A 22,095-nucleotide genomic window follows, 5' to 3' on the forward strand; every position below is an offset into this window, starting at 1 on the left:
TGATCTTGAGATGCACCCTAAGGATGTTTGCAAAGATGCACTAAAAAAACACCTTCTACTCCGGAATGCGCAACTGATGAATAACGTTCATGCAATCTAAAAAAGTGAAAGAGAATATTCCCCATTCCCGTACCGCGTTTTAGGTTGCAATCCTGCACTCTGAACGAGTGGAGCAGGGTCTGGAGCGGCCTATAAGCAGAAGCCAATGTAGCCTGCCCACTCCAGCCATGTTTCATCGCGCTGTGCACCACAATCCCAGCAAATCGTAACTCCCTAAATGGAAACACCTCCACACTTCATTTTAGGGCAACCAATGATCCTCCCTTGTCTGGGCTCCTCGCATATGGCTGAGTCCAGCTTCTAGTAAGATCAGCCTACCAGAAGGGAAGAGTTGATAGTGGAGGGGTCAAATCACAACCTAAAAATAGAACACCAAGCACAAAGGGGCCTTGGATAGGAATTGAAGGCTACAAAGAAGCTATTCCATTCCACCACTAGACCCAATTTGGGGAATGTTCCCCAAGTGTACATTCCAGCCAATGTGGACTTTTCCTTGGTTTTACCACGATAAGAAATGCAAACTCAATTCAGAAGACGCAAAACAAAATTGGTTTAAGAAAATTAGTATAATACAAAATTCAAATGGCACTACCACTATGCATAAAATTCAATAAACAAGTAATCCATACAACTGAACACATAAATAATAAGCACTAAATAATATTAAAAAATTAATAATTTGACATTTAGCATAAAATTATACCCAAGTAAAAACTAAATAGTCAACAAACTATTGTATTTGTGTTTTTAAATTGTTGGTTGTTTTATTATGCTCTTCATGGTTTTAATTTTTGTGAACTGCCCAGAGAACTTCGGCTATAGAAATGAAATAAGTAAAATAAATAAATAAACAAACACTAGACAAAAACTACACGTATCACTTTTTCTACTGATCAAAGGGGTGGGGGCTATGTACATCGACCTGTCCCATATGTGTTTCGACCGCAACGGCCTTTCTCAATGGGATAAAAAAATATTCAACATTATAGCTCAAAACATGGAAAATTTTGATTAACAAGCTTGTTCCATTCAGACCAAACGTTAACTCTTGTACAGTTTATCTGTGTTGGTCAGTTTATGGACGCATCAGGAAAGGAAGGAGGACATGGCATTCCCTCCTATCTCATAGCTGCCAAGGTATAGCTGAAGCATCCGTAAACCAAGTCTACAGTCAACGCAGGCTTTCAGTAAAGCACTTCCTGCAAAGAATCTATGCACGGCAAGCTCTTTACTGAAAGCCAGCAGTACAATCCAGTGCAAGTGGTGTAGTGGCTAAAGTGTTGGACTAGGAGTCGGGAGATCCGGGTTCTAGTCCCCATTCAGCCATGGAAACCCACTGGGTGACTTTGGGCCAGTCACAAACTCTCAGCCCTACCTCACAGGGCTGTTGTTGTGAGGATAAAATGGAGAGGAGGAGGAAAATTATGTACACCGCCTTGGGTTCCTTGGAGGAAAAAAGGCAGGATATAAATGCAATAAATAAATAAATAAATAAACCACTCACAGGACAGAACACATATGGGAATTCTAAAACACCCTCTGATCAGTAGAGGGGAATTTCCATTGGTAATTCACAGCATTTTTATTCTTGAAGGATTCTTTAAATACTTCTACAATTGTTAGGGCCCTTCCACAACCGATAGAAGCCTGAAATGTAGTTGACTGGAAAAGTCGGCGAACAGGGCATATTTATGTCTAATTCTCAGACAGGATGCAAAATGTAGCACAGAATAGCACCCAACATTCCACCAGAAAGCAGGACAAGTTTTACAAAATGGTGGGGGGATACATCCGTTTTGGATTGGAGGAAGGAGGGCTGACAGAAGCAACCAGGAACAACATTGGTCTAAAATGGGACAAGCCATTAATGCAACAGAATGGCGGGGAACTGGAGCTCCCCTTTCAAACAGTTTAATTTAAGGAAGTGAAGATTCCTGGGGGAAATTTATCTTAAACTTGTAGGGGTCAAACTCTATGGTACTACTAGTAGTATTCCACTGACAAAAGTAGTTGAATGAAATATTGCCACAGTAAATAATTAAATGTGGTTGTGAGCGGCCATCCATTAACTATGGATATTTCAAATAATCCACTAACTTTTATTAAACAGTCGCCTCAGACACATTTTGCATTTTTCCACAGTGAAAGGGGATTAAAGATTCAATCACTGAGCAAAACGTTGTCTCCGTGCCTATTCGCTATGAAACTGCTGGTGGAGATATAAACCGGCGTTCCATTTTTCCATACTCCATCTTTGGAAGACAGAAAAGCCTAGACTGTTGCAACCTGTTCGACCTAGAAAAATAAGTAAGTGGCAGGACAGGAAAAATTTAGAAAGGTGTTTTCTTTGTGTCGATGGATCTCTCCCATCTCCTCACCCCGCGATTCCATCTCTGGAATTTAAATAAATGGATATTATTCATTTAAAAAATAAAAGAAAGGGAGCAACTGCCCACGACCTTTGGAAATTCACAGAAATACTGCAAACGCGCCAAGAGCACGCTTTAAAAATGTCAAGATCACGGTTCTCACCTGGCAAATAAGTAAGGAATTTTAGCACATCTTAAGAACATATGAAGTGTCATGCTGGATCAGACCAAGGGTCCATCTAGTCCAGCACTCTGTTCATACAGTGGCCAACCAGCGTAGGCCAGGGACCAACAAGCAGGACATGGTGCAACAGCACCCTCCCACCCATGTTCCCCAGCAACTGGTGCACACAGGTTACTGCCTCGAATACTGGAGCTAGCACATAACCATCAGGGCTAGAAGCCATTGACAGCCTTCTCCTCCAGGAATTTATCCAACCCCCTTTTAAAGCCATCTAGATTGGTGGCCATCACTACAAATTTATTAACAAAAAGCTTTTCGGGATTTTTGTTAATAAATTTATTCCCGCATCCTCAGAATTTATTTCCCTTCTTGGTGGACCTACTTTTGATGCTCACCTCCTTCCATTTTTGTTTTTTAATTCCAGAAACAACCCTCCCCCAATTACTTTACAGGGATAGATATCAGAGGATGCTATACAGGGAAGTGCTCATTTATAACTACTTTCAGGATGAAATATTCAAAACTGTTACAGGGGTTCTAAAATGTACACCCCTGCCCTTCTGAGAAGAGAAACGCTTTTGGTTGAGCCGACATTGTGTGTGTATATATGTATGGATTTTAATGCATTTCTTAACCATCTTTTAAGACCATTGTCCTTCTAAGGTAGCTTACAGCATAAAAAAATACAAACATAATATAATGTTTTAAATATGAGTTTTAAATAAAGCCAGTTTCAGTAAAATATCGTTTCTCAGAATATTCATCAGCAGCAAATCACAAACAATTCAATTAAAAGAACAGGGGGAACAGGTGAGTATTTAAATCCACCTATCAGTCTTCAGTGCACACAGGTTTACTGCCTCGAATACTGGAGATAGCACACAACCATCAGGGCTAGTAGCCATTGATAGCCTTTGCCTCCAGGAATTTATCCAACCCTAGGGTGACCATATGAAAAGGAGGACAGGGCTCCTATATCTTTAATAGTTGCATAGAAAAGGGAATTTCAGCAGGTGCAATTTGTATATATGGAGAACCTGGTGAAATTCCCTCTTTATCACCACAGTTAAAGCTGCAGGAGCTATACTAGAGTGACCAGATTTAAAAGAGGGCAGGGCACCTGCAACTTTAACTGTGGTGATGAAGAGGAAATTTCACCAGGTTCCCCATATATACACCTGAAATTTCCTTTTCAATACGACTTTTGAAGATACAGGAGCCCTGTCCTCCTTTTCATATGGTCATCCTATCCAACCCCCTTTTAAAGCCATCCAAATGGGTGGCCATCACTACATCCTGTGGTAGTGAGTTCCATAATTTAACTCTGTGCCGTGTGAAAAAGTCCTTTTTATTTGTCCTGGATCTCCCACCAATCGGCTTCATGGGATGACCCCATTGGGTTCTAATATTTTGGGAGAGGGCGAGCCTTTCCCAACCCTGGGGCTCTCCAAATAGGTGGGACTACAACTTCCATCGGCCATGGAAACTGGGGATGATGGGAGCTGTGGTCCATTATAGGTTTCCAGGTTGGAGGAGGAGGAGGCTGGCTTCGGACAACGACCAGGAGGAGGAGGAGGAGGAGGAGGAGGAATCCGTACCTGGGCCACGGCCAGAAAGCAGTAGCCGGTCACTGCAAGGAGGCGCAGAGCGGCGGCGCCGGGCAGCCCGTCGGCCATGGGCAGAGGGCCGCTGCGCGCGAAGTTGGAAACACCCGGCAAGGAAGAAGGAGCGTGGCGCGGGAGGAGGGACGCCGGGCGAAAGATGCCCAGCTCTGGAGAGGGCGGGCGGCTGAGGAGAGGAGAGGCGTGGTGGCTTTTCCCTTCGAGGCCAGTCCCAAGAAGCAGATCTGGGCCGGCGAGCCGCCCAGGGAAAGGGCTGCTGCGCTGAAGTCCCCCGAGCGTCCGAGCCAAGAGATGGAGACCTTCCCGCGGCGGCGGCAGCTCCTGTCCGTCCTCCCACTGGGCCAGGGCTGAAGTGAAGAAAACGGCGGCGCTGTAAGACGGGGCAGGGAGGCCCGCAGGCGGCTGCAAAAGTGCGTGGAGGGAAGCGGCGGCATTGGCTCGCTCCTGGCTCGCTCTCCCTCCCTCCCGGCCAAGAGCGAGTGAGCGAGAGATCCCGCATTCGCGTCTCCAGCGGTGCGTTTGCGCTTGCTCCCGGGCTGCTTTGAAAAGCGAGAAGGGGCTTGACCCCTTGCGGACTCGGAAGCCTCCGCCCCGAGGGGGGAGTACAACTGCAGCAGGTGGAAGTTTTCTGGGAAGGGCGCGGTGGAAACGGGGGGGGGGGAGGAGAGGGGCGAATCCGTTTCCCCTCCCCGCCCAGATCAACTCAGACCTTAAGCAGCAGAGGAGCCTGGGGTGGCACGCTGCAAACAGCAGAAGAACGGCAGGCAAGCAGTAATAAGGTAGGGTGACCCTATGAAAAGGAGCACAGGGCTCCTGTATCTTGAACAGTTGCATTAAAAAAAGGGAATTTCAGCAGGTGTCATTTGTATGCATGCAGCACCTGGTGAAATTCCCTCTTCATCACACCAGTTAAAGCTGCCCTCTTTTAAATCTGGTCACTCTAGTATAGCTCCTGCAGCTTTAACTGTGGTGATGAAGAGGGAATTTCACCAGGTTCTCAAATGACACCTGCTGAAATTCCTTCTTCTATGCAACTGTTAAAGATACAGGAGCCCTGTCCTCCTTTTCATATGGTCACCCTACCATTACGTTTACTGAAAATGTTTTATATACTGACTTTCATCTTATGGTACCAGAGTGATTTACAAAATAAATATAGATTTGACTGTTCAGTCGTATCCATTATGATAGATTAACCCCCAAAGAATGCAAAATACTGTGTTTAGTGCAAGAGTTTTTGCAGGCTTCAAAGTTATCACTCACGTGAGTATTCTATGGATGTAGTTCTTTGACTTGGCGATTTTGTCTTTCGGGTGAAAACAGTCTTTGAAATCAGGAGATGGAAGGGTTTAGAACAGATATTTGCAAAATGTTGCCACGAGAGAAAAGTAAGAAGAGCTGTGTTGGATTTTCACACTACCACCAGTATCATAGGTAGTGCACCAGTTTATGGGGAACATGGGCGGGAGGGTGCTGTTGCATTTTGGTCTTGCTTTTGGGTTCCCAGTCGACAGCTGGTTGGCCACTGCGTGAACAGAATGCTGGACCCTCGGTCTGATCCAGCACAGTTCTTCTTATGTTCTTAGACCATGGGCCACCTAGTCCAGCATTCTGTTCAAACAGTGTGGGCAGGGACTGTCTTAAGCAATATTTTTGTAAGCCGCTTTGAGAGCCTTTTTGGCTAAAGGGCAGGATAAAAATGCTAAAATAAATAAATAAATAAATAAACCATTATTATTATTATTATTATTATTATTATTATTATTATTATTTATTTATATAGCACCATCAATGTACATGGTGCTGTACAGAGTAAAACAGTAAATAGCAAGACACTGCCGCATAGGCTTACAATCTAATAAAATCATAGTAAAACAATAAGGAGGGGAAGAGAATGCAAACAGGCACAGGGTAGGGTAAGCAGGCACACCATTCCATGCTTTACAATGGCGTCTACATTCCTTATATGTGAATGTTTCCCAACCCTAATTTTAATAATAATAATAATATGAACATATGCTGTTTTGCATGTTAAACTCAATTAAATCATAGCACTATCATGACTACAGGCATAAAATGGGGTTTCCTTCTGCTGTTTTGATGCTCTCATCTCTGGGTGGTCATTTGGAAACCCCCTGGGCTGTCAGGCCCTCCACTGTGGCCCCAAGCTGCATCGCTGAGGCTGTCCCTATGCAACCCCTCCCCCCAATAACATCATTAAGATCAACACAAAATAATTATTTAAGTACACTTTAAGCAGAAAAGCAGATAAGGAGGCAGTTGGGCTGTGGAACAGCAAGATAGCTGAATGAGTGTTAATGGAGGAAGATAAAGAGATTGCAGAGAAATGGGATTATTTATGACAATCTTCGCTGTGTAAGATGTAGGACAGATACCTCTGCCTGGACTGACTTTTTCAGAGTGGGAGTGAGAAGGAACACGTGCATAAAATTAATCCTCTGCACCTGAGGACTGGAAAGTGGGCAATGTAATAACAATTTTTAAATGGGTATCCAGGGAAATCCATGAAATTACTGGCTGGATAGTTTAACTTCTCAGGTAAATGGGTGGAAAGCATGATTAAAGATAAAATGGGCAGGGAAGTGGCCAAATTTGCTAATGTCCCCACTTCATTCATGTGAGTAAATAATAATAAATTGATTTCTTACCCCCCTCTCCATTTTCATCGAGGCGGGGAACAAGAGTAAACGGTAAAATACATAAAACTGAATTAAAACATACATTGTTAAAACATCCTAAAACACATTCTAAAAACATCCTAAAATTCCACTGGATAGGCCTGCCGGAAGAGATCAGTCTTTATAACTTTCTTGAATGCTAGTAGACTGTTAAGTGGACGAGTCTCCTCCGGCAGGCCATTCCACAGTCTGGGAGCAGCAGAAGAGAAGGTCCTCTGGGTAACGGTTGTTAATCTAGTTTTTGCTAGCTGAAGTAGATTTTTCCCAGAGGACCTGAGTGTGCGGGGTGGATTGTACAGGAGAAGGTGATCCTACAGGTAGCCTGGACCCAAACCATGTAGGGCTTTAAAGGTGATAACCAACACTTTATACTTCGCCCAGAAACTAATTGGCAGCTAGTGAAGAGATTTTAAAGCTGGTGTAATGTGGTCACCGGCTATACTGGTGACCAACCTGGCTGCCATACTTTGAACTAATTGAAGTTTCTGGACTAGGCACAAAGGTAGCCCTATGTAGAGTGCATTGCAGAAGTCGAGCCTCGAAGTTACCAGTGCGTGCGCTACCGTCTTTTGGTCTTCCAACTCTAGGAAGGGGCGCAGCTGGCGTATCAGCCGAAGCTGATAGTAGGCACTCCTTGCAAAGAGCTCTAAAGGGATCTCTTCAAACTGGGTGAATGGGAATGAAATTAAAATACAATTTAAAGTAAGATAATACAATTCAGTGTAAGTAAATATAAAGTGATGCATATTGGGATTAAAAAAAAAATCCCAACTTCACATATACACTGATGGGATTTGAGCTGATGGTGAAGTGACCAGGAAAGAGATCTTGACGTTATAGTGGAGAGCTCAGTTAAAATGACCTGGAGATGAGGATTAGACAAATTCATAGAGGATAAGGTGAACAATGGCCGCTAGTCATAATGGCTATATACTGTCTCCAGGATCAGAGGCATCAGCCAGTCTATACCGGCTGGCTATTGGGCGGTATAGAAATGTAATAAATAAATAAATAAATAAATTGCTTTGGAACACAAGCACTGGGGCCTTCTTATAGGAATCGGATTGCCTATTGTAGAAAACGGATTGCTGGAATTGGTCGGCTTTTGGTCTGCTCCAGGAGGGCTATATTTTTAACAGTATTCTCTCTTGCTGCCGAGTAAAATGACACATCCTCTCCAAATTGCAAACCAATCTCCGTGAACACAGAAGGATCATTATACTTAATTTTTATATATATAAACTGTCCTTCATCTTATGTGGGTACCAAGAATCATTATAAATTTGACATCTATTCTGACAGAAAATTAACCCCCAATTACTGCAAAATATTTTGTTTAATGCAAGAGTCTTTGCAGATTTCAAAGTTATGACTAATGTGAGTGTTCTGTGGAGGTGGTTACTTGACTTGATTAGAACAGATATTTGCAAAAGAATCCCACCATGATCCTTCCTAAGTCAAGTGAGGGTCGCCTCAAGAATGTTTAAGACAAAACATTCACCGGCAGAACTTCTTCTTGACCTCAGCAAGCGAATTCATATGTAGCTGTGAAAAGAAGGCAAATAAAAGAGCAAGTGACTGGGTTCACACAACATGTTAACCTATGATGCTTTATTTTCCAACAACCCATGATGGGTTAGCGTGTTGTCTGTGGGATGTTCCCCTTCCCTATAGTGGGTTATTTCCTCCAAATAAGCCAATTTGAGAACTCACGGTCTACAGTAAGGGTTATTTTACCTATGGTTGGTTGGCATGTTGTCTGTTGCACAGTGGGTTACAGAAATCGCCTAGAGAGCTTCTTGGGAAGAGGAGCCAAAACTGTTGCTGCCGCTCTGTTCGTCTTAAGCAATCTATAGTCCCACCACAAAGGAATCATAGAATCATAGAATAGCAGAGTTGGAAGGGGCCTACAAGGCCATCGAGTCCAACCCCCTGCTCAATGCAGGAATCCACCCTAAAGCATGACTGACAGATGGTGGTCCAGCTGCCTCACAGAGGAGGGCCAGGATCTCTTCTCGATCCTCCCAGAGTGCAGGACACGGAATAACGGGCTCAAGTCACAGGAAGCCAGATTCCAGCTGGACATCAGGAAAAACTTCCTGACTGTTAGAGCAGTACGACAATGGAACCAGTTACCTAGGGAGGTTGTGGGCTCTCCCACACTAGAGTCATTTAAGAGGCAGCTGGACAACCATCTGTCAAGTATGCCGTAGGGTGGATTCCTGCAATGAGCAGGGAAGAGAAACAAGTTCTCAGCATAAGAACATAAGAAGTGCCATGCTGGATCAGACCAGCACTCTGTTCGCACAGTGGCCAGCTAGCCATCGGCCAGGGATGAACAAGCAGGACACAGTGCAACAGCACCCTCCCACCCATGTTCCCCAGCAACTGGTGCACACAGGCTTACTGCTTCAAATACTGGAGAGAGCACACAACCATCAGGGCTAGTAGCCATTGATAGCCTTTGCCTTCAGGAATTTATCCAACCCCCTCTTGAAGCCATCCAGATTGGTGACCATCACTACAAATTTATTAACAAAAAGCTTTTGGGGCTTTCTCAGAATATTCATCAGCAGCAAATCACAAACAATTCAATTAAAAGAACAGGGGAACGGATGAGTATTTAAATCCACCTATCAGTCTTCAGTTTCTGGCTTAACTAATTAATATGCCCAAGGGACGGACCCCAAATATGCCACTTTGGTGAAATTTGTTTGGAAGTGTATAGCTTTTAGGACCAGAAGGTTGTGCACATGCTGCATTCATACAGCCTTTCTGTAGCCTACTTCCATCGCATTTCAACACCAGCTTCTGAGGATTCGAAAACTGAACTAAAAAGTTGCATTGAATAAGATTTGACATCCTTAAACAGAGCTAATTGCTCTTTGGTACAGCCCAAATACGGAAAATTTATTATGCCCAGATTTCATTTAATGACAACTGTGCTGGAGAATAGAGTTTAATGTCCTATATAATTTGTAGTTGGTGTGTCTGAAAGCTGCCATGCTGGAAGACATTAGGACACGGCTCCCTCCATGACTTGTTTGCAAAGATAATCACTGCCTTTCTTGTGCCTCTGTGGGTGGCAACAAAAATGGGCAGTGGGGCTGCAGGCTGGGTATTGCCCAATTCTGCATTATGTATGTGATTGTTCTCTTGTCTCGATGCATGAATGTTCATTTTTTTAATTTAAAAAATAGACGCTAGTCAAATCGACAAGAATGAATTTCCTTTTTGCTAATAGGAAAGTGACATTTACTCAAAAATTAGATTCTGAGCCAAAAGTCAAATGAAAAGCCAGAGTGGATTGTACTACATCTCTGGGACTATGCGCCAGATTGATGTATATTTTACTTCGTAAACCATTTCAGTTTGTGTATATTGCATATGGATTCCTAGCTAATGGTCAGAACATGCTGAAGCTAACTGTAATGGTAAAGACCCGAGTTGTGAGTATCGGAACAAGTGATGTATGAAGGCATTTTCCCTCCTCCAGGCCTAAATGATCCAGGAAATGAGCATCCTCATATGAAACCTATGTTTGATATTCATCATGCACCAGTTGTATGCATATTGGACATTAACTTGGGAGGCCAGAACACAAAGTTGATCTCAAGGCATTTGGTTACTGGCTAAGCCTCCATCTCATCTTTAAATGCCTTGAGTGGTTTGCTTCTGAATTTCGGCAGCAAACCACCAATTTATTTATTTCTTGGGGGAGAACCCCATGAAATGTGTGGTGCCACCACAGAATGTAGCCCATGCAAGGAGGCGGAGGGAGAAATGGCTTTCGGACATTTTGTAGTTGCACTAACAGGTACTGAGATGGACCTAACAGAGCCCATTGTTCTCCTGTAGCCTCACGAGATAAGAATTTCCCAAGGGCCTTTATATTGAAGGTACTCCAGTTCCTTACTAACAAAAATCTCCTGATAATTGGGATGGGTTCCTAATAATGTCAGAATTATGTTCTATCCAAACTATACAAGCGAGGTGGTTGAATCTTGGAGGGCATTTTCAGGAGCCAGCTGTATATCCAGGATTGCGCCCTCTCAGGCCCCGTAGTAGCCTCTGAGGCCCTTGCTGTTCTGACATCGGAGCTAAAAAGGGGGCAAGACTGGGATGTGTGTTGAGGGCACACCGGAGGATGCGTTTTATTCAATGTAAAACGAACTGTTGTTCTGCAAAGTTGTATTGGAATCCACATAGGATGAATTCCTCAAATGTCCCTAGCATTGATTTCAATCTACAATGGACCTGTTCAGACAACAAACTAAGCCATGGTTAGTCCACTAACTCTTTTGCAGCAAATGGTTAGTGAGCGTGTTTAAACCATAGTTATGTAGCCACCATGGTTAGGAATGGTTCACACAACATGGTAAGTCATGGTTCTCATGACATGGTAAGCCAGAGGGCCTTTTCAGTAGTGCCCCCCCCCCCAATTATGGAATGATCTCCCCAATGAGGCTCGCCAGGTGCCAACTTTGTTATCTTTTCAGTGCCAGGTCAAGACTTTTCTCTTCTCCCAGGCATTTAACAACATATGCTAAGTTTGTTTGTCTTTAATGGACCCCAGAACTGTTGTTGATTAAATGGATACTGTTGTTTTATACTGTTTTTATATTTTTGATGGTTTTAAATTCTGTATACTTTTTAATGTTCACTGTTTTTAACTTTTGTAAACCGCCCAGAAAGCTTCGGCTATGGGGCTGTAAATAAATTTAATAAATAAATTAGCCATAATGTTTAGCTCAGAATGTTTAACCAGTGTGGGATCAAAGGATCCAAGTCTGTACTTTTCAAGCCCCAGTGCTATCAGTGCTTTGACAGAGTGATGAAATAAAATAGCAAGACACAACAGGTACACTTTAACGGTTTTATTTTCTGTCTATATATAATTTAGTAAATGAAGTAGCCAATGTAATTAAATAGTTTAACATTTCAAGATCATAAAAATACACCCAGGACCAAGGTAGGGGACATATATACACTTTAAGATACATTAAATAAGTGCTTTGAACATGGTTTCCGGCTGTGTGCAGTATTTTAAGGGGCCTGATTCAACATTTTGCAGCACCTTACAACACAAACAGCCCCTCTGGCCTCAAAATGAGACTAGTCATATAAAGTCCAGTGCCACACTTGGTTTGCATAGAAGCAGCCTTGAGATGCCAGGTAAGAGCTGCACTATGCAGACATAACACAGAACCTCCCCCAAAAGCCCCCAAACACAGGAGCAGTTCATTACAGCATGTCTGTTCTATCGGCTCTAGACTTTACTATTTACTCTATATACACACATTGGTATGAAATCTATACAGCAAATTAAAAGGAACATATTGCACAGACCAGTTCTTGAATACTGTACTATGTGCTTTTAGAATACTGCCTTAGCACCCAATTTCCACTTTAAAACGACAGGAACTTTATCACAACCCATCACATTTTGGGTGCCTGAAATAAATGTTTCAGATACGACATAATCTCATTAATGGTACTTCCTGTTTTCTCGAAAGTGTGGGAAGTGATTACTGGAGAACATGAAATGAAAAGGAGGTTCTTAAAAACTAACAGATTTAGAAGAGCAAAAGCTATGGCAAACCTCCCCTCCCCCAGGGTTCCCTTTGAAGATGTTCCTACAATACGAAACCCCAACCATCATTCCTTTTGCTGGAAGCTGCAACAGGTGGGTGTACACTTTCTATTAAAGAATTCGTTACAAATTGTGTGTTTATGTGGGATAAAATCCCTGCTGGTTTTGATAGCAAAGCTTATGTCAGTGGCACTTACATCAGCCTCTCACCTGTCAAGGATCTAGCTTTAAGGTTTTATACACATGCAGTAGAACCAACAGTTCTACATTAAAGTGTAAATGCTCCATATAGGGTGGGGGGGGGACTACCTCCCTGCCAGAAAAGAACTTAAATCTCAGGGACAGGTATTTGCAAAACCTGTTGCCCTGTTAAGTTTTCTTCCTGCAGGGAGTTTTTTTAAAAAATGAGACTCCTCACACCATCAGTCTGAACAGATTCAATTCACTTTAGGATTCTACCGCCACCACATTCTGCTGTGTGTGTATGCTTGTAATTCTTTGCCTTGCACTTTAAATACGTGGGATTTTCTTAGATGCCACCTGCATCTGAAGTTGTGTGCAACATAATTAATATACTATATACCAAGAGAAGATCAGTGAAGAGAAGAGAAGCAATGGAATTTCAGGCAGAGACAAATGCCTTTGCATCTATGTGGTGACTGCTGCTGTTCTAACTCCCCTCAAGATACCTGCTATTTGGTTCTTGTGTAGAAACTCTTAAGCTGTCAGAATTCCTGTGTTACGTTTAACATACACCCTAAGCTCAGGGTTACTTCTAAGGCCAAGCTCAAACTAGACATAAAGGGAGAGCAGCGTGCCCTTATTCCCTATTGACATCTGCCCAACTCATATGTAAAGGATTCTGTTTGCCTTTTTGCTACTTGACTTCAATTGAGCATCCCATCAGCTCGTGCAATTTACTCGCCGTTCAGGGCTGATACGAGACGCAAACTGGATCAGGGAGAAAACTGAAGCAACAGCGCCACCAGATAGGGGGGATTTTCTCTGTAATGACCCACATATTCCACATTTCATATAAAAATAGACCACAAATACGCACACTATATACATGAACATGGAACTTGAGATATGAATAAAGATGGTCATGGCTGCCACAATGCCTAGATTGGCCCATATGACTCATATCCAAGGACAAACACAGCAGCAGCCTATAAAGCACAGTGTTGCATAATGCAAGATTTCTTCTTCCAACATAGAGAAAATGGACCTGGCCCTTTCCACCGTTGCTATTTGCATATTGTTTGAGAGAGATATGATTTGTCTATGATTTATATACATGTGCCGTCTTCATCACCAATGCTATACATATACTTGTTTTGTCCTCAGGCCGGTTACCCCCAAAAATTATTTAAGAAGCTATAGGAAAGCCACTTGGATATTATACTTTGTTGTTTAAGCTTACACAACAAATCTGTTATAACCCTTATTTTAAACCAGCTGAAGATTGATACTTGCGTGGAAAATTAAGGGAGGCTTTATTTATTTTTATGGTGCTCAAAGCAGAAGGTTAGCAAGCTCTAAAAAAGGGAAAGGGAATGTAAAACGCCAAAGTTTCAGTTACAAACACCCATTTATTAAAACTGGCTATCTGCTCTCATATTATGAAAAAACCCATACACCTTACAACTGCAGACTTGAACAAAGTAAAATAATTTGCTTTCCACCCACCATATCGAGAGTTGAACTTCTCTTATGAAAACATAAGCCGACATAGACCCTGGATAGGATCGTGTACCTGTGTGCGCATTACCAATTTCTCTGTAAGCAGAATAAAATTTCTAACGTAAATCTCTCACTGGCGCCTCATCTGGCTTAAGAGGTATACTTTGACAGAGCTTCTCAGCTTCCAACAGAGACTTCCGTCCACTTCATGCGCTATAGGTGTCACAACTATGGAGGGGGACAGGAAGACTTTACAGGAAGACACAGTAGCCGTATTGGCCTGTGTTGACTGCTTAGAAATGCAATGGCAAGGTTGCAGTCACAATGGAATGCTGCTCACTTTTCCCCAGGCTGTAGGGAGAAGACTGATCACATAACGGGAAATTCATCTCAGATCTTTGTTCAGTATCTTCTTACCCAGCATCTATGTTCAAACCAATACCCCACACACAATCATGAAAGTTTGACGAGAATGTTAGTTTTTCTTCCTTAACTACAAACACATTTATTTTTACTGGCCTTTATTATTTACAAACTCAAGTAAACATTCCATATTTATAGGGGGGGGGATTAAAAAGTGCTTATTCTTAGGTTGCGAAGATGCCCAGATCTTCATACGCCTGGGTCTATTGTGCCACACAACCCATCTTCGTACAGTTATTGTTCAGAGCGTCTACAAAAATTGCAAATGAGTTTCCACAGCGCCAAAAGAACTATTGTTGAAACACCCTTTTTGTTAACGCAACCTAACTGTGTGGTGTGTGGAGACTGGGGTATTACGTTCCTCAAAATAGTATGGAAATAAAAAGAAACCTGAACTATCTAAAGTGGAGAACTGAGTCTTTAAGGCAGCCATTAGTTATTGGATGAAAATATTACTAAACAAGAATAACCAAGTGCCTCTTGTGGAGTGGAGCTAAGGAAAGGAATGTAGAAAAATTAAATGTGTAATTTATGGTAGTACCTAGAGGGGTGGACAACCGGTGGCCCTCCAGATGTTTTGGGTTGCAACTCCCATCATCCCCCACCATTAACTATATTGGCCAGGGCTGATGGGACTTGGAGGCTAGAAAATCGGGGGGACGGGGACATGTTGCCCAGCCCTGAGATTTCTATCAAGATTGGCCCTTTCGGGATATGAACTTAATCGTGGGTCTTCTTTTTGAGAAAATTTGGTTTGTGGGTGGCATTTCAGTTGAAAGACCGCTATATTTCTTGGCATGTTGCTGAAATCTAAACTGGGATACAAAGAGAGAAGCAAGCTGCCCATCAGTAAAAAATATCTGACCAATATTTATAGCATTAAATAAAAAGCAGGGCTACAAATGATTAAGTGGTATGTTGATAAATGGCTAAAATTCCCATCTAATACTGCTCATGGAAACATGTAAAACAATATCAGTGCACAACAAACCAAATTTCACACTATAACGCTTACAGAAACTACTCGTCACAGCAGTGGCCTTATTAACAGAGTTACTTGGTTCCTCATAATTGAGAAGTGTATTTTAAAGAAAGCAAGAGCCCTCTGCAATAGCTTCAACAGGCTGATTTGAGGCCAAATGCCCACTGTTATTTCATATTAAGACACTTTATACCATGTGCAAGAGCCACAGGCCTCCTCTTTGCAAGACATCACCCCAAACAGGCCTCAGTGCTCCAATGTGATTTACAGCAACCTGTGGAAGACGTCATCTTGGTGAGAGGAGAATTTCTTTCATGGTCCCATTTATGTCCTTACAAAGGTACACCTCTGATTCTGAGTAACTCCGGATACTCTTTCATGATTGTTCTGACATCTAAACTTAAAAGTGCAGACTTCATACTTCAGACGCACACAGTTCGAAGGCAGTGGTTGAAGTTCCTTTAGCTGCTATTGAAGAGTCCGAGTTGTGGATGTAAGAACAGCATTACCTTGCGTTCTTTTCGAACCAGAAGAAATTATTCCATCGCATCACCCAAGGGGTGCTTTTCTCTAGCAATTCAGGCCCAGCCCTGTCCAGTGATCTGGTACCATCAGAAAATACTTGTCCATTGCTTCACAAAACCTGGTACGGTACAATTCTGGAGATACTACAGTTGGCATTTTACCTAAGGAGTTATAGCAAACATACAAAAAAAAAAAAAAGATGCCTTAGAAATTAACTTGAGTCAGCAGGAACACAGTTATGGCTAAACTTTATGGCCAGTATACAATTGGGCATCAGCATGTGGCCAGATCTGCTGGTCTCGACCTGCAAATGGCTCCTACCACTTGCATGCTGTGATATAATGCTTCCCAGGGCAATCCCTGAAATGAACAGGGATCCGGCGACCACCACACTTCCAGAAAGAAACAATTCTGCTCATTCCAGGGCTTGCCCCAGGAAGCTCTATATCGAGTAGCACAAGCGGTAGGGGCCACTTTGGCTGTGCACAGAAGGCCCCGACTGGATCCTGCCCTATGATGACATCGAGATGTTTTACTCAAGGCTGCATTTGGCAGTGGGCCTAAAGATAATTAAAACCCAATATACAGGGTAAAAAACACACACCAAGGGCTTATTTCTCCCGTTTACAGGTGGGAATAATTCATATAGGTATTAGCACAAATGCTGTGATGGAAACTGGAAAGAAGTCATGAGACCCACCTGAAATGTTTAGTTACATGATACTCTCAAGCTGCAGGCAATATTCCATGTCCTTCCAATGTATATCTAACTCCTACCTAGGTTTTAGCACCAACACCAAATTGGATCGCCATCTACAGCATTTCAGCAACATGGCACGACAAAGCATTAGGCTGCCACACAAAGGATATTATGCCAAAATGGCAGGATGATATGGCAAGAAAAGGTCACTCTAACATGTGAATTTGTTTCCGCCCCTCAATATAGCTTTTATCCCGAACAGAAGCGATCCATGGTATCCTTCAAACTCTTCCAAAGCCTTGATGGCTTTTTAGCAGATACTATGATTATTTACAGTATTTATATTTATATACCGCTCCCCATTGAAAATTTAGGATAAAGCAGTATATAGCATCAGCTATAGCTTGGAAACCCTTTTTAGACTCACCTTGACCTCCTAAGATCCCTGTTGACTTCACAACCATTTCAAGCCTTTTGTCCCAAGTAAATGTGCGAATGTAATCTGCAATAAAAAGGTAACATATCTTAGCTATAGAGCCCTATGCAAGGCAAATCTCTGATGCTATTTAGAACCGGTGCCACAGACAAATATCTTTGTCTTCACAGTTCCTTCTGTCTACATGGAACCTCTTCACAACCCCACTTATTTCTTTTCCTAGTTCATCATCCTGAGGCTCCATAGGAAAGTGATGTATTGCTCCAGATGTTTTGCATGGGTTTGGATGGCAGGGCATCATCAATTTCAGTTATAACTACTTAATAGAGCTGACAGCCAATTGCCTGCAGTTGACAACAGTATCCTAAAAAGTATCCTAAAGAGGATCTCCTTATATATGCCTGCCCGAGACCTTAGATCTGTTGGAGGAGCCCTTCTCCGCATCCCACCAATGCAACACATTCGCTATGTTGGGACAAGGGAGAGGGCTTTCTCTGTGGTGGCACCCCGACTGTGGAATGCCCTCCCCTTGGAGGCCCGATTGGCGCCAACATTGATTGCATTTCGACACCAAGTAAAAACATGGCTTTTTAACAAAGCCTTTGATGGTTAAACTCACTGGCACATTGTTTTAACTGTTTTAACTGCATCTATTGCTTTTAAATTATATATTGTTTTAACTTGGATTATGGTTTAATTTGCTTTTAACTGTGTATATTTATTGTTTTATACTGTATGTTTTTATCTGTACGCCGCCCTGAGATCTTAGTGATATAGAGCGGGACATAAATATTTTAAATAAATAAATAAATAAAATCAGATGGTTCTCTCAGAGAAGTCGTTCTCAGTGCGTTGCTCTGAATTTCATTCGGGACAATACAAAAGTTTCATAAATAGCAAATATGTGAAGCTGATTTTAAAAGGCAAAAAAGCTGCTTTTTTCAACATACACACTCACACCACACTAAGGTTAATCCACATGGCAGAAGAGGACTAAACACTGAAACATAAAACTTGGATGTTTGCTTCTGATTTTTAAAGATACATCAGATTTGGATAGTCTCAGGGGTTGGGAACCTCTTGTCGGCCAGAGGACCGAATTCCATTCCAGAGAAGTCCTCGGGAGAGGAATTCCTGTTGTGGGTAAAAGGAATGGGCCCAAAATACTGCAGCTTTTCGACATAATCCTATGTATGTTCGGACAGAAAAAAAGCCCTACAACATCCCAGCATCCCCCAGGGAATGCTGGGAGTTGTAGGACTTTAATGTCTAAACATGCATAGGATTGTGTTCTAAGATTCTTACTGCCAGTAACAAAAGTCTCCGGAGAGGCACTTCAACCTTTTAGAGGGGGAGGGGGCACTGCAGAAAAGCCAGGAAATCACCAAATGATTGTCGATCCAGGGAAAGGGAGCATAGCTATCTAGGGAATCCCAGAGGGCCAAGTTGGGACCCCGGAAGGCCTGGATTTAGCCCACAGGCCTGAGAGTCTCCACCCTGGTCCAACTGAATCTCCAAGGATAAAAACTGTAGACGCGACGTTTTGAGTTAAATGAAACAAATATGAGACGTTCCGTAATTAAGCAGTGAGTTTCGCATAGATGAAATCTAAACTATTCTGCAATTGGGACACTGCTGTGTTGCAGGCCGCTCCCTCGCTCCCTATATCAAGCACTTTATCAGTACTAGTTCACAACACAGCCCACCAAGTGGTTAAACTCTGTGTCTCTAGCAAAAATTCCCAGCACCAGCCTACAGTAGAGGCAGCCCAGCAGTAAACGGGGGTGACCCCAGCAGCCCATACAAAGGGCTCATCTACACCAAGCAGGATATTGCACAATGAAAGCAGTATATAAAAGGCAGGAGCCACACTACTGCTTTCGAGCTGTATTGAAGTGCAGAATCTACGCTACTGCTTTATAGTGGTACTGAAGTGCACTGAACTGTTGACACATACCATATAGTGCTTTCATACCACTTTCATAGTGTTATTCCCTGCTTGGTGTAGATGTGTCATGGGCCCCAACAGTTGTCAGTGCACTTCAGTACCACTATAAAGCAGTAGCGTAGGTCCTGCAGTGCACTTCAATACCGTTATAAAGCAGTAGTGTGGCTCCTGCCTTTTATATACCACTTTCATACGGCTTTCATGGTGGAATATCCTGCTTGGTGTAGATGAGCCCAAAGAGTCTGCTGTGTGGAGCAGCTGCATCTGAGAGGCCATCCCACACAGGCCTTGCCTATGGAGCTCTCTTAGGGTCAATTACCCTTTGACAGTTGCAGGTCATAAGACCATCAAGAGCCATTCTGGATCAGACCAAGCGTCTATCTAGTCCAGCATCTGTTCACACAGTGGTCAACAGACAGGCAGGACATGAGTGCAACAGTACCCTTCCACCCATGTTACCCAACAAGGGGTGTACATTCTGCCTCGGATACCGGAGGTAGCACATAGCCATCAGGACCAGTAGCCACTGATAGCCTTCCCCTCCAGGAATTTCTCCAACTCCCTTTTAGAGATATCCAAATTGGTGGCTCTCACCGCTTCTTGTGGCAGTGAATTCCATAGTTTAACTATGCACTTGTGTGAAGAAGTCTGTCCTTTTAACTGCCCTGAATCTCCCACCAATCAGCTTCATGGGATGACCCCATTGGGTGCTAGTATTTTGGGAGAGGGAGAGAAATGTCTCCCTATCCACATTTTCCAAACCATGCATAATTTTGTACACCTCTATCATGTCTCCCCTTAGCTTCCTTTTCCCCCAAGCTAAACCCAGCTGTTGTAACCTTCCCTCATACGGGAGGCACTCATTTTAGTCGCCATTTTCTGCACATTTCCCAGCTCTACAACATCCTTTTTTAGGTGCAGCGACCAGAACTTTGCACAGTATTCTAAGTGTGGTCGCACCATAGATTTTTCTAAGCACAGTATGATATCGGGTCAAAGGTTACGTACCAATAATTCCAACCACAAGTTCGTCCGTGGTATCATCCCGACCCACCAGAAGAGAGTAGTCAATGATGAGGTGGCTGGAGAGGAAGTAAGAATCGCTGTGGATGGAAGCCTTCAACACAGCTTTGGAGTGGGAACGGATGTACAAGGGATTGTCTCGCACTAGCTTCAAGAGGTTTTCATCCAGCAGAACCACATCGCAGCTTTCTTTCCCAGTGTCTGTTTTGACATTTCTGTTCCTCAAGGAGCCTTTGAGGTCGAAGACCTAGTAGCAAAAAACAAAAAACAAAAAACACCAAGCAGGTGGTTTTAACTGCAGGGTAAATGATTTCTTCAAAATCCCAGAACAGCAGTACCTGGTTTAATTCATAAGGGAATTCCTGCAATGCCTCCCGACCGAAAACAGCTAAAAATTTAGAAGCTGTACATATAGTTCTTATACTTTTAAAAATAAAATAAAATGAATTATGTGATAGAATGCTTGTTATTAGTAACTTTTCTGTTTGTGTCCCAGATTGAATGTTGAATCTGTATTCTAGCAAGTCTTTAAACCAGAACCCTCAAACTGCCATCCCCTAAACTCCACACCCATTGCGGTTAAGTAGGCAACAACCTGGACTTGGAACATGCCAAGTTCAAACCTCTTCTCAGCTACAAATGTATTTGGATGACCTTAAAAGTCACCGAGAGCCTCGTGTGGCGCAGAGCGGTAAAGCAGCAGTTTCTGCAGCTGAAACTCTCCCCACGGCCTGAGTTCGATCCCAGCGGCAGGCTCGGGTCGACTCAGCCTTCCATCCTCCTGAGGTCAGTAAAATGAGTACCCAGTTAGCTGGGTACCCACACATTCACTTGGACACTGTCTGGATCTTGTTCTCACTCGGAATTGCTCTGTTTTGGACTTTTCTACTGCTGACTTTCCTTTTTCAGATCATCATCTAGTTTCTTTCAATATTACTCATAATCCTCCTCCTTCATGTCCCGCTTCTCGCCTTTGTCGTGACTTGCAATCTATCAACTATGAGGCTTTTTCTCAGTCTCTAGCCTCCTCTCTTCCTTCTGTCTTTTCGGCTGTCTCCTTGGACTCAGCTGTTTCCTCCTTTAATTCCTCCTTATCTTCAACTCTTGATAATCTTGCTCCATCTACAACTCGGATAGTTCACCCTTCTCAACCCCAACCGTGGCTCACCTCTTTCCTCCGCTACCTCCGCTCTTGTTCCCGGGCAGCTGAACGCCTTTGGCATAAGACCAGGGACTGGGCGGACTTTGTCCATTACAAATTTGTACTCTCCTCTTTCTCTTCTGCCATTTCACTGGCCAAACAGCAGTACTACTCAACGCTGATCCAGTCAAATGCTAGGCATCCTCAGCGGCTCTTTGCGTCCTTCAATTCTCTTCTGAAGCCTAATCCACCATCTCTCCCCGCCTCTCTGTCTGCTAATAACTTTGCCTCTTTTTTCAATGCTAAAATCCAAACTATTCGCTCTGATCTGGCCAGCTCTGCTCCTCTTCCAGTTCCTGTTCCTCATCTGTCAGTCCCTCCTACAAATTTCTCTGCGTTTCCTTCGGTCTCAGCTGATGAACTGTCTACAATACTGCGCTCTTCGAAGCCTTCCACTTGTTCTCGTGATCCGATCCCTTCTCGCGTCTTTATAAATCTTATTCCCGCTATCCTCCCTTCCTTGCTTCATATTATTAATTTTTCTCTGTCCTCTGGTTCATTTCCTTCTGCTTTTAAACATGCTACAGTCTCTCCCATTCTCAAGAAACCTACTCTTGATAGGCTATCTCTGTCTAACTACCGACCTGTCTCTTTGTTGCCTTTTGTTTCAAAGATCCTGGAGCGTGTGGTCTACTCTCGTTGTCTTG

At 43.0% G+C, this 22,095-nt stretch overlaps 2 protein-coding genes across 2 annotated transcripts in view; both read right to left on the reverse strand.

Annotated features, from left to right (window-relative positions):
- Nucleotides 1-9,796, reverse strand: part of PTH2R (parathyroid hormone 2 receptor) — a 63,864-nt gene extending 54,068 nt beyond the window's left edge. Inside the window, exons 1-2 of the mRNA XM_063115873.1 lie at nucleotides 9,721-9,796; nucleotides 4,212-4,843 (exon numbers count right to left, since the gene is read on the reverse strand). Coding sequence (XP_062971943.1) covers nucleotides 4,212-4,843; nucleotides 9,721-9,796 — 708 coding nt within the window. The remainder of the gene's footprint in view (nucleotides 1-4,211; nucleotides 4,844-9,720) is intronic.
- A 2,000-nt stretch (nucleotides 9,797-11,796) lies between these two features.
- PIKFYVE (phosphoinositide kinase, FYVE-type zinc finger containing) overlaps nucleotides 11,797-22,095 on the reverse strand; it is a 112,889-nt gene continuing 102,590 nt past the window's right edge. Inside the window, exons 40-42 of the mRNA XM_063116108.1 lie at nucleotides 20,233-20,494; nucleotides 17,268-17,342; nucleotides 11,797-16,301 (exon numbers count right to left, since the gene is read on the reverse strand). Of these exons, the coding sequence (XP_062972178.1) occupies nucleotides 16,186-16,301; nucleotides 17,268-17,342; nucleotides 20,233-20,494 (453 nt within the window). The 3' untranslated portion in view covers nucleotides 11,797-16,185. The remainder of the gene's footprint in view (nucleotides 16,302-17,267; nucleotides 17,343-20,232; nucleotides 20,495-22,095) is intronic.

This window comes from Elgaria multicarinata, chromosome 2, assembly GCF_023053635.1.
Source record: "Elgaria multicarinata webbii isolate HBS135686 ecotype San Diego chromosome 2, rElgMul1.1.pri, whole genome shotgun sequence".
NCBI classification, from domain to species: domain Eukaryota; kingdom Metazoa; phylum Chordata; class Lepidosauria; order Squamata; family Anguidae; genus Elgaria; species Elgaria multicarinata.